A 13,173-nucleotide genomic window follows, 5' to 3' on the forward strand; every position below is an offset into this window, starting at 1 on the left:
TGTATTCTTAAGTCAGTAACTACTGTGCTAAAGAAAAAACAGAGGAATGCTTTTTAAAAATTGATATTACAATTAAGAAAATGTTTTGACAAAAAGATAACTTGCTCTGCAAATTCAGCATTAGCCAGGTTTGACTGAGGGACTGAGGTTGTTTTTTTGTTTTTTGTTTTTTGGTTTTTTTTTTGACAGGCAGAGTGGACAGTGAGAGAGAGACAGAAAGAAAAGTCTTCCTTTTGCCGTTGGTTCACCCTCCAATGGCCTCCGCGGCCAGCGCACCGCTCTGACCCAAAGGCAGGAGCCAGGTGCTTCTCCTGGTCTCCCATGGGGTGCAGGGCCCAAGCACCTGGGCCATCCTCCACTGCACTCCTGGGCCACAGCACAGAGCTGGCCTGGAAGAGGGGAAACTGGGACAGAATCCAGCTCCCTGACCGAGACTAGAACCCAGTGTGCCAGCAGGTGGAGGATTAACTTATTGAGCCATGGCGCTGGCCTTTGACTGAGTTTTACAGGTTGAGTTCACTGTCAATGACTAATGAGATTTGATTTTTTTTTTTTTTTTTTTTTTTTAACAGGCAGAGTGGACAGTGAGAGAGAGAGACAGGGAGAGAGGTCTTCCTTTACTGTTGCTTCTTCCTCACCGATCGGGACTAGAACCCTGGGTGCTGGCGCCACAGTTGGAGGGTTAGCCTATTGAACCATGGCCTATTGAGCCATGGTGTGGGCCGTAATGAGATTCTTGAAAAAGTAATCATAACTTGGAGAGAAAGATACAAGACAGAGTGAAAAATATAGTGAATATTCTCTTAATTTTAAGAGTCATTTTGAATTGATTCCCAAAGATATAATAAAAATTTTAACTGAATTAGCTTCATTTAGTACTTGAGAACTTAAAGCAAATACAAGTTACAGGTAAACAGCAACAGTATTTAGAGTCCTTATGTTGTCTTCTCAATGCCCTGTGTGTGTACACAAAAATGCTTTTAGTGTGTATTTTTCCTTCTAGACTTTCTGCATTTTTGAAATATTTCAAAGCAAGCTATGTGAAACAAGAAATAAAAATTGACATTTTTCAATGTTCATGTTGATTAAAAACAGAATAGACATGGAAAGGATATTGGGTTAACTATTTTCTCATCGTTGCTTTTTAAATGAACTGGGTAAAATCAAATGATGGGGGTCAGTGCTGTGGCAGAGTTAATCCTCCGCCTGTGGTGCCAGCATCCCATATGGGCACTGGTTCTAGTCCCGGCTGCTCCTCTTCCAATCCAGCTGTCTACTATGGTCAGGGATGGCAGCAGAGGATGCTTGGGCCACTGCACCTGTGTGGGAGACCCAGAAGAAGCTCCTGGCTCCGGGCTTCCAATCAGCTCATCTCTGCCCATTGCTGACATCTGGGGAGTGAACCAGTGGATGGAAAACCTTTCTCCCTGTCTCTCCTTCTCATTGTTTGTAACTCTACTTCTCAAATAAATAATAAATAAAATCTTTAAAAGAAATCAAATGATGAATTGCGTTTTATGGACTCCACAAGTATTTTTAGCATGAATGAATTAGCACAAGATAAAATATTTTTTTTAAAGATTTTCTTTATTTATTTGAGAGGTAGAGTTACAGACAGTGAGAGGGAGAGACAGAGAGAAAGGTCCTCCTTCCGTTGATCACTCCCCAAACGGCCGCAATGACCGGAATGTGCCAATCTGAAGCCAGGAGCCAGGAGCTTCTTCCTGGTCTCCTGTGGGTGCAGGGACCCAAGGACTTGGGCCATCTTCTACTGCTTTCTCAGGCCACAGCAGAGAGCTGATTGGAAGAGGAGCAGCCGGGACTAGAACCGGTGCCCACATGGGATGCCGGCACTGCAGGCAGAGGATTAACCTACTGTGCCATGGCGCTGGCCCCCAGGATAAAATTATTTTAATGGATGTATATAAATTACTTAACTACTCTTCTTCGAATGTGAGTGGTGATAATTAAACCTTAGTTTCCATTATGCATATAAGAAAAAAATATTTGAAATATTAAGGCAATTTCATTTAACTATGTCATAGTGGGCCATAGAAATGCTTATAATTTATACCAGGTTCCTTTAATTTGCAGTCTGTGAAGTCAAGGTTATCTAGATTTATAGCTAAATTGACAAAAATTTCTAAATTCCATTTTCATCACCTTCAGGAAAATATATTACAATAAATTTGTTGTCACACTTTGGAGATCTTTGCATTTTTCTATTTTTTTAAATGAACATAGCTTAAATTAGAATGAGACTATGTTGGAGTCCTAAATGAGGCAAATAACATTAATCAATGTTTATTGATCACCATGGTTAAGAAGTTATTATTTCATTTTTCATAGCCTGTGTCAGATGGAAATCCAGAAACAAAGTTGGGTTTCCTCAGACAGTGCCAGGAGGGAGGACTTCATACTCATGCTTTTAGTGTTTAGTGGTCAGGAAAGTATGATTTATCATTAACAGTAGGAAGTTTTTCTGTGGTACACATTTGTATGTGTATTTGTTTTGTCTATTATTTTGGTCTTTCTAGATATTTTCTACTTGCTCTAAATCTCTCCCCGTGAACTTGTTCTGGGAAGCAATGATAAAATATGGTTGATCCATCATTCTGACTAAACATTCAGGGAGAATGTAAAACTAACAAAGCAAAAACAAAGTGAGGTTTCCACGATAGCTTTAGATTTCAATAATTCAGGCACACATCTGACATAACAGTTCTTATATCTTCTTTGAATAGGTTTCCAGGAGTAATCCTTAGAGTGGGGCTACACAGAAACACAGAGCCTATTTTAGAGGAAAGAGATATCCATTAGCAGGAAATACTTTGTTACTGAATATTAGTTCAAAGATTGAGTGTTGAATTCAGCAAAAGTTTCTGGAGCACCTCTTCTATTACAGGTACAGTTCTATACACTCGAGTTACAAGAACAGGTATGGTCCATGTTCTAAAGGAACTTTCAGCCTACTGGGGCAATAAGGTAAACACAGAGCTGATGTGTTGGAAGCTGTGGCAAGTTCATGCGTAGGGTGTGACGCAGGAGCATGGCCTGTATGGCACTCAGAGCCATGGGGAAGCTGCCCAGATTCCCTTTTACCACTCCCTCCCCCAGCATTGGGTTTCTCTGCAGGAGGGTCTCAGTAAATGTTAGTTTTCTTGCCATCTCCTATTTTAAGATAAGCACAAATTTCACAAGGAGCATCTATGGAAATTATATTATTTTTCATTGCCATATTGAATTTATTTTTCTTTTTGTAAACATCTAAGTGTGTAAAATAACTTTGATGACACAGTATTAATAATAAAAGACTATTCCAGGATTGGTAAGTCTTAACTAACAACATTATTTAAGCATCAGCTACGTTATCACTACAATACCAAGTTTAAAAATGACTACGTTTAGTCAACAAGTCTTCCCCTCAGTTGATACCTTCACTTTGTCATTCCAGTTTGCATTCATTTTTATTTTTATCCAACAATTTGCCTAATTTTAGAGAGGTCACTTTGGAGTTTTGATTCAGGTATCTGAAAACTCTTCCTTGAAAGGTATAATTAAATCAATATAAGCTTGTTAAAATTTTATAGGTATTTGAACGTTCATGAAGTCAAAAGATACCAGATACTGTCATGCTATTAAAATAGAGTCTCTGTTTTAAGCCTAAAATATTCACTTAGAATAACAATTTCTCTATAAACATGGACTAGCGTTTGTAATGAATAGATGATATCGACGCACTAACACAATCTCACCCAACGCTGCCTTACCCTTTCAACAATTTCCCAAGATTCCATTATTCAACCAGCACACAGTGTCACCATGTATCTCAAATAAGTGAACTGAAACATAATCATGATCACATAACACCAACAAAACACAACACAGCCACAGCTTTGGAATCTGCCAAGGCAGTTTCAGGTGCAAGTGTCAAAGAGATGTCACTGACCTGAGGAAATATCTATCTGGCTCATCTTGGTCTGGGTGACGTTGATGTGGACCCCCACTTTGCTCTCTGTCAGGTCGATTTCCACGTTGCCCAGGTTATCTGCAAACTGACTGAAGAGCAGGAGACCATTGGGGTTCCAGGTCCTGAACTGGAAACTGACTGAAAACAGATCCTGGTTAAGCCGTCCAGGTACCTCCAGGTAACTTGTAGCATTGAAAAAGACAGGCACCGTATAGGGCTCCACACAGGAGAAACTCAAATTTCCCTATAAAACAGAAAGGCAGATAGGGAACGACATGAGCATCCACATTAGACTGTTTGCAGAGCTATCGTTCTGTACATTGTTGAAGCAGGGCTTGAGCTTCTGCCAAACACTGACATGGTGGAACAGCATGGATTCAGCAAGTGGGTGGATCTTTCTGGATTTGCTGGGCAGGTAAGATCTAGCATTGCACAGCCACTGACCATTTAGTTGAGGGTGTAACAAGCACCATCCATCAAGGGATTGACAACTTGACAGCCTGCCGCAATGGGTTGACCACAGGATGCGACAGGTGTACCTGTGTTGTGGCCGTGAGTGTAGACCCCTGAAGGTTCTGCAGGCAGCAAAGCTGTTGCTGGCGGGGCACCAGCTGGGAGAGAGAAGTCCCTGTCTGCTTGCGAGGTCCAAGCCAGTACATCTGTTACCCAGGTCCCAGTGGGAACAAGGGCTACTTGTTTGCTGATTATTAAACAGATATTTAGGGGGACATATCCTTGTCTTTTATCTGCATATCTAACAAATGTTAGTTAATATTAACTACTTAGCATCAGTGCAATTGTATTTACTTCATATTATTTTGTTATACAACCCAAAATCCCATTAAATTCTCATAAAGTGTGCTTATATAATGCATTAATGCTTGTGGAAAAGTGTACAAAATGAAAAGAAAATATGCAATAATTCAGGCTTTCTCCTCCCTACCATAGTCTTCCTTTTTGGCATAAAAATTTGTTTGCAACTCATATACACTGACTTTCACATTCCAGTGCATAAGTACCTTCCCTTATATGAAAATCTAAAGTTGCTACCTACTTCTTTTATCCTGCCATATAATTTCAGTAAATGTAATTTGATGACACTTTCATTAAGTACTTCTCTATAAATACTTACATACATATGAATATATGTATATATATATATATGTATGAATTATTTACAACATCACACTTTTATGCCAGATATCTGGTTAATCCATTTTAGCATATGGAGCATTACATGTAAGGATGATTGTCTCCTTGAATTAATATTCAAATTAAAATCGCTATGTACCTTCGCAGATGATTATTTTCAAGTGGTTGCTTATACCAATGAGAACTGCCTGTTCTTAATAATTGAGATGTTAGAACTGACCACACACATGTGTTGGAAGAATGGTCTCTCAAGCAAAATTAAAGGTCTTTCCTGGAAAATGTGCTGACTCCGTAGTAAGTGCTCAATGCGGGAATGAGTGTATGGGAGAGGGAGTAGGATTAGTGCTGATCAGTTGCAATGAACAATCAGCAGCTGACATATCTGAAAACAAATTTCTTACATAAATATTTGCCTTTGTTTGCAAAATGTCCTACATTTCTTTTCTGGCCTAAGGTTTTCAGATTGTGTGTATGTGTGTGTGTGTGTGTGTGTATTTAGAAGTTTCTTCTATGCCCATGAATATATTTGTTAAAAGGAATATACTTATAATTTTTTAAGCTTTACAAAATATTTTTGATATTCAAGTTTGAAACAGGATTTAAGGCACAATATATTTTGCAATTCAACTTCATTTTGGAATGAATCTGCTCAGTAGGGTTCTGCATAGTCTGAGCAGCAAAGGAAAACTCCCAGGACCAGCAGTGAGGTTGGGCAGAAATAACATTTCACCTCTTCTGAAAGGTGAGCAATAACAGAAACGGGATTCTGATGATCTGAATTCTGTGCCTTTTTGTCTTCAGCAACAATTTCTGAGAAACCATTTTAGAACCATTTTATGCAAAGTTTAAAACAGTGTATATACAAGCATATTTTTCTAGAAAAGACAGAAGATAGCATGGAAGAAGACCATGACCTTGGGAGTCATATATTGTGAAGGTGCAACCCACATGCCATCACAGTCGTCTTGGGAAGTTACATCTGCAGATTAAGTCTCAATTTTTTTTACCTACAGAATATTGATATCTTTCTCACAGTAAGGTTCTCAGATTACCATAAATGTTTGTAACATACCTACCACAGGGTCTATTACCTATAAATGGAGCTCTTAATATGCTTCCTCTATTATTTATGTACTGTATGGGAAAATTTCATCAAATTCAACTTTTGATTATTATTATAATTTTATTTCTTTCAAGAGATATTTATTAAATAATCATTTAATATTGAATTATTATTTTATAGCTTATTATGTACAGTCTGAACTCCATGTATTCATTCAGAGATCACCATTTGTCCAAAACTTTATGAAAATCTGAGGCTCAAATTTGGGGCCATGATATAGATTTTCAGAGTTTATTTTTAGTGCAAGCACTCATGGGATTCTCTCTTCCAATGGCTATGGCTCCCAACCATATGGATTCCTGGGGTTTGAAATAGTTTCTGGTCTTGCATAATCATAGGCACCCTATGACAATGACTTTTTGTTAATATCTTTAGGGGTCTGATGTGTTGTGAGTGGGGGAAGTGGGGAGTTAAGGCAATTTCTTTAAAAAAAAGACTTATTTTTTGTAAAATATATACATAGAGAGAGACAGAGAAAGAGAGATAGATAGACACACACACACAGAGAGAGAGAGAAAGAGAGATCAATCTTTCATCCACTGGTTCACTTCCAAAATGGCTGTGACAGCCATAGCTGTTCCAGGCTGAAGCCAGGAGCCTGGAATTCCATCCAGATCTCACCCATGGATGACGCTACTTTCCCAGGCATTGTTAGCAGGAAACTGGACTTGAATTGGTTCTCTGTCATGGGATGCCACTGTAAGTGGCAGCTTATCCCAGTGTGCCACAGCACTGGCCCCAAAGTAGCATTTAACAATAAAGTAATTTTAGAACAATAAAATTTGGAAAGTTAGGCACATACAAGGTTTTCAAAAAGTTCATAGAACATGCATATTATGAAATGTTATATGTGACTTTTCTCTCCATTTCTAATGTTTTTTCTCATTAGTTTCAGCCATATCATTTTATTTAATCCAAGATTCTATTTTAGTGGACTTGGTTTTGTACAACCTGTAGCCATCTCCAAAAATCAAATGTAACCACAATAAGGGAAATCCCCATCTGAGTATATAGGTGTTTTTTTTCATATATATATATGTATACATATATATATATATATATGGTACAGCTTTCACAGTCCAATGGTAGCATGCTTTTAATTAAGTTTTATTTAATTGTTTAATATTCTGTATGATTAGAACTTTGACACAAAGGTATTTACATATTTGAACAAATTATCCTAGGATGTATGAAAATGAATACAGTGAAGTTCCTGGTTTAAAAACTTTAAGATATTGAATTAAACCACGAGCAAGAAACACAGAGCAGACATAAAGAACACTTGGAAATGTGACACTGCCAACATAAGGGCTGCTAAGCTGCCAGCACGAAGCTCCTGCAAGGATGACTGCTTGCTGATGACTGGATCCCTGAAACACCGGGCATCACAGGCTGGTGTCTTGCTTGAACAAAGCCTGCTCCAGAGTCCAGGCCAGGTTACCTCAGGAGCTATTATCTATTCTCCAGGTATATCAAGAATCATACAATTCCAGATAATTCAAAAGTATTTTTTTAATTGTTGAGTCCAACATAAACATGATGAAAAATGCTACTTTTATGGTAGTTGATCAATACCCAATAAAAATCCAAAAAAGTTCTTCAATGTTTTGTAGACTGATACTTTGAGGTGTAAGATTCTTACCACATTTGATGGTTCTAATTTCTTCCTTCTGGCCAGATCAGTAATGTTGATGCCGTTATAGTTAATGCTTTCCATGCAGCCTTTGAAATTCTTTCTGCTGCTGGAACTTGGCTTGCCGGAGAAAGGTATGCCTCCAAAGGTTATCTTCAATTAAAAAAAATGTAAAAAGTTACATGGCAATACAACACTCCAGATAAAACAATGACTACAGCCAAGGTCACATATCTTTTTTTACTTCCATCAAAATATACAAACATAATATTCTGCCTCCAAAATATGTCACATATTTCATTTCATTCTGTTACTGGACTGTGTAAATGAATCATTCATTCTGACAATTACATCAAAAAGCAAACAACAAATTGCAAAAATCCCTTGCATCTTTATTAACCTTAAGGTATTGCATAAATTTTTCTGAGAACACTTTAAAAGATTTTATCCAGCAAACTTATTTTATCAAGTAATGTTAAAAATATATTTTCATGTTTATCATTCAAAGACATACTATCAATAAGTGCCTCGAGTAATCTTGAGATAATCAGCCCTAATGTAATAAGCTGATAAAATTACAGCCCAAAGCAAGGAATATTGTATTTACTCTCTGTAGACTTAGTGTGGTCAAATGATCATTGCAGTCAAAAGTTTGTTAAGTTTATTTGAATACAGAAACTAGCTCAAAAGTATCATTAGTAGATTGATTGGAGGCTTCTGAGGACTTGTGCACTTTAAGCTGAACAATATGTCCTAAATGATATTATAGGTTTTCCAAATCCTAAGGAGTAAAGTCGAGGCTTCTTAAAGACTTGCTCTGGGGACAACTGCTTATAGAAGGAGGGTATGCATTTTTCCATTTGTCTTCATCCAAGTTAGAGTATAGTGGCATTAAATTCATATGCTACAAAATTATACTTAATATATTGCTAATAATGGCAGTTAGTACTAATAGTAGATTTATAGCATAAAATCAAGCTATTAATCACAGCTGCACAATCAAGATACTTAAAAATAAATTATTAGTCAATATATACAATTATTAGTTTTTCTTGTGTATTTCTTAAAGCAATTGAAATAGTCAAAGACACCTTAAGAAGTCAGGATCTCTTATTGGAAACCAAAGGCAAAGATGTTTGTGTTTTAGGAGGTTTTTCAGCGAGTGAACTGGCATTTTAATAATTATTTTTGTAGGAAAAAAGACACAAAATAATGTTGGTTTATGAGGCATTATGAAAAAGATCCTCACTAAAAATAATTTTTTTATTAACAATGGTTAACTGAATATAAACAGTTTGTCAGGATGTTCATGTATAGGAAGAATAGGGTAATATTGAGGAAATACACACAAATATAGATACACACAGAAAATTAGAAAGCTACAAGAAATAGTAAAATCTAAAATTTTAGAATTAATGGGGAAATATTTAAAGTTGCACTGAAAAGATTTTATTAGGCATTGCATACTCCTAACTAATACCAAATGTGGTAATTAGTACTAACAAAATGGAGTGCCCTGTTTCCTGTTTATACATTTTTTAAAGACTCATTTTTATTTCAAAGTCAGATGTCAGACATACAGAGATAGGATGAGTCAGATTGGGGGCAAGGGAGAGAGAGACAGAGAGACAGACAGGCAGACAGAGATCTTGCATGCACTGGTTTACTCCTCAAATGGCTGCAATGGCCAGAGCTGAGTGAGGCCAAAGCCAGGAGCCAGGAGCCTTTTCCAGGTCTACAACATGGGTGGCAGAGGCTCAGGCACTTGGGCCATCAGCCTTACCCACTAATCCCCAATTACCTTACCCTATACGATCTTTTATGAATTTTGCCCCGATTGATAGCAAAAAACATCTTCTCCTTAATGACATACAACATTACATTTTGAATAAAATTATTAAATGCCAGTGTTAAAGTATTGTCTTGCTCCCTCTGTGCGCAGTCTCTTTAATTGGAGACGTTCATTGGTTTTGGGGTGCTGATTCCAATGCTCCTTAGAGTTTCTCTGATTTCAGGAGCCCTAGGCACTTATTGCACATCACCAGCGAGATTTTCAGGAAGGATCACAGGCTCAAGTGAGCAGGTTCCTTACAACTAAGTGGATTCTGATCCCAATCCCTATTGTAATCAATCAAATATAAGCATATCACTATTCCTAGTAATGTATTCTCAAGGTAAAATAAACTGGTTGGACCACAAAATCTATTCTGGTATTATTATTCTGATAATAAATAAAATTGTTGCATTTGTCAGTTTACTAATTAGGTATTTATACAGTTCATACAGTGGAGTTATCACTGTTATTACCATCCAATAATCATACCTCTAAATAAATAATTGCATTAGCAATTTTGTGAGCTACAATGTATTTACACAGCATGATACAGACTCACACAGAGATAGCACAGAGACTACTACATACTCTAGGTGTGATTTTTCTCACCTTTTTAAGGCAAAATTTATGCTTTTCAGCTGGATAGTTGATATACAACATTTAGCAGCCTCTTTGAAACTCGTTTTGGTCTCATGATATTTAGTTATAAGGGCTGTGTGTGACTCCAAGAGCTGCTGTCAAATGGGGAGGACACAAGCTTATCTGCTCTCGTTCTGCTGCTGGGTGGAAGGCCAAGTGGAATGTGAGCAGCCATTCTGAAGTGAACGTCCAGCAGGCACGCGGATAGAGCAGCAGAGAGATACAAGAGGACTGCTATGGAGCTGCCGTGGAACGAGACCCCAGATTGCTCTTATATGAATGAGGACAGCCATGCGTCTACTGCACACAGCCTAACTGATCTTGTGTGTAAGCTCTATGCACACAGACACACTTCTGCTGACTCCATTGCCTCCTCACATAAACCTGTGAGAAATACACCATGATATTAATTGCAGAGGAGAATAAGAACTATCCACTGGAATTCAATAACTAAGAGGCAGAACGAGATTCAGATTCAGGCTTCTGCTCCCATTTGAGTCTATGTGATTGATTGGCTCCACCATCCTTGCCGGTTTGCGGTTCTGTAGTGGATGAGGGAGAGCCATTCCTCTACTTCCCAAAGAGAGCTACACTGCAAAGGATAAGGGCACAGTACGCAGAGCAGGTGTCTCCCAGAACTGACTGAAGAAGGGAGGCTGTGCAGGCCAGGCAGCAGTTAGCTTCTCCCGCCTTTGGTTTTGTTGGCTGAGAGGGGGAGCACGGTGAAGTGCATCTGTGCATCACTGCTCTCCTCCCAGGCCACCATTAGCTCACAGCTGGCTGCAAATGGTGATCGGCCCACTCTGCGGTGTGCCTGGCTAAAACAGAAAGGGAACGCTTAGGCCAGCTCCCACAAAGCAACCTCCACACTGACTTATGCCAAAGAAGCAAAGTGGTATTCTCTCGTTTCCTCCAAGCTGCACATCTCTGGGGTTGGTGATAGGAACATTTATTCTCCCTTAGCATTGCTGCGCTGGATCCTTCCTCTCATAATGGCTCATGAGAACTGAGTTTAAACATAACTACTCTTTCAATTATATTATATGGAGATTAATGTAAACAAATTACATTAAATAGAAAATAACTATATAGCATTCACCTCTAAATTTTACTGTCATATATGAGGTTATATTTATGTCCCTATGAAGGAAATACTGCAAAAATGATGTGCTATTGTGCTCATCTGGCCAATCCCTTGCTGAGTACTGTCATGTTAGTAGCATGAAAGCAACCATGGCGGGGATTTTGCACCATGAAAATCCTCAAATGCTACATCAAGACCTTCCTTCTCTTCTCCCTTAGAGAGAGCAGGTTATTAAGCACTTAGTGGCACACCCCTGCCTTCAGCCTCAAGGCCCTTTGCTTAGACCACACTGGAAGAACCAAAGCACTGCGATTTCAGGGACACAGTGCCTGTTTGAGTCCTGGTGTTAATTCCATCCCAGTTTCAGGCTGTTGCACAGCTGGGAGGCTGCAAGTATTAGCTCAAATGTTTGTGTCCTGTCACCAACATGGGAGACCTGGGTAGTGTTCCTGACTCCTGGCTTTGACCTGGTCCAGCCATGTTGCAGGCATGTCGGCAGTGAACCAGTGGATGGAAGCTCTCTCTCTCTCTCCGTCTCTCTGATTTTCAAATTAAATGAAAATGAAGAAATAATTTAAAGAGAAATTTATAAATAAAATTGGATAACAGACACATCTGCACACATGCAGCTGCAACTTCAACACTCGTCTCTAAGGAACAGTAAAATGGCACAGCGAACTCACAAGGGTGCTCCAGAATATGTTATTTTAGTTTTTGAGGAAACATGACAATACTTGACATTCTTTGGACACTGGGGAACCCTAGCCTGTGCTGGTTTACCATTCCAGTATTAGATCATGCCGCATTCCTTCTGATGATGGCCTTTGTTTTTGAAGCCGGGTTCTTGGTTGTTCCTTTGATAAAAGTAAGGTGTATCACAGAAAGTAAAAAGTGGAAAAGAAAACGAGAAGAGCAGCATCAAGTTTGATTCCAAAATCTGATAAGGTACAGTGTACTCATTCCATGAATACGAATTGCCATTAAGAATGAGGTAGAATATGTTTATTTTCAAATGGCTACCAAAGTGTCAGGACATAATTTTTTAAGTCATTTGGATCCAATGGCCTAGGGATGATGTGGAAATACTATTGATGCAACTAAGTGTGGGGAGCAACTGAGACTAGACTAAATTACTGGAACTAGGACTAATTCTATGCATCTGCTCTCCCACAATATGGCGTTGGGGAGGAGCAAACAACTACGCAGCTGCCTCATCAGTTTGATAAGCTGCAGGAGCTGATCCTGCTCCTGATTGGAGGAGAGCAGCGTGCTCGGCGTGTGGGCAGCAGAGTTGGGATTGGTGGAAGAGGACTATAAAGGAGGAGAGAGACAACATGCACCAGGAACATCTGAGGAACATCTGAGCAGCCCCCGAGAGAGCCGGCCGCGGTGTGCGGCTCCTCCGCAGAAGCGGGGAAAGCGGCAGGGGGTGCTGCCCCTCCATGGAGGTGGAGGGGTCAGCAGCTAACCCAGGACTGCGTCATTCCTCTGCGAGTGAGGGATCGGCAGCCAACCCGGGAAGAACCAGCAGCAAACCCGGGGAGGGCCAAGCAGACAAAAGAACAGCGCAGGGTCCTGCGTGAATGGGGGAGCGACACTAAGCTGTCTATGAACTGAGAAATTTTGGAAAATTCTGGCAAAATAATATTTCAGCACATCTATTTGAATTTTATGATGTTTTTGTACATTTAGTGCTTCCTTTTTCTCTTACTGTGTGCACACCATGATGAAAATCTTA

General features: G+C 39.1%; 1 protein-coding gene across 1 annotated transcript in view; it reads right to left on the reverse strand.

Annotated features, from left to right (window-relative positions):
• Nucleotides 1-13,173, reverse strand: part of CNTNAP2 (contactin associated protein 2) — a 2,389,242-nt gene that overhangs the window by 1,337,195 nt on the left and 1,038,874 nt on the right. Inside the window, exons 7-8 of the mRNA XM_008258071.4 lie at nt 7,888-8,031; nt 3,950-4,214 (exon numbers count right to left, since the gene is read on the reverse strand). Coding sequence (XP_008256293.2) covers nt 3,950-4,214; nt 7,888-8,031 — 409 coding nt within the window. The remainder of the gene's footprint in view (nt 1-3,949; nt 4,215-7,887; nt 8,032-13,173) is intronic.

The sequence above is a fragment of the Oryctolagus cuniculus genome, chromosome 3, assembly GCF_964237555.1.
Source record: "Oryctolagus cuniculus chromosome 3, mOryCun1.1, whole genome shotgun sequence".
Classification (NCBI taxonomy): Eukaryota; Metazoa; Chordata; class Mammalia; order Lagomorpha; family Leporidae; genus Oryctolagus; species Oryctolagus cuniculus.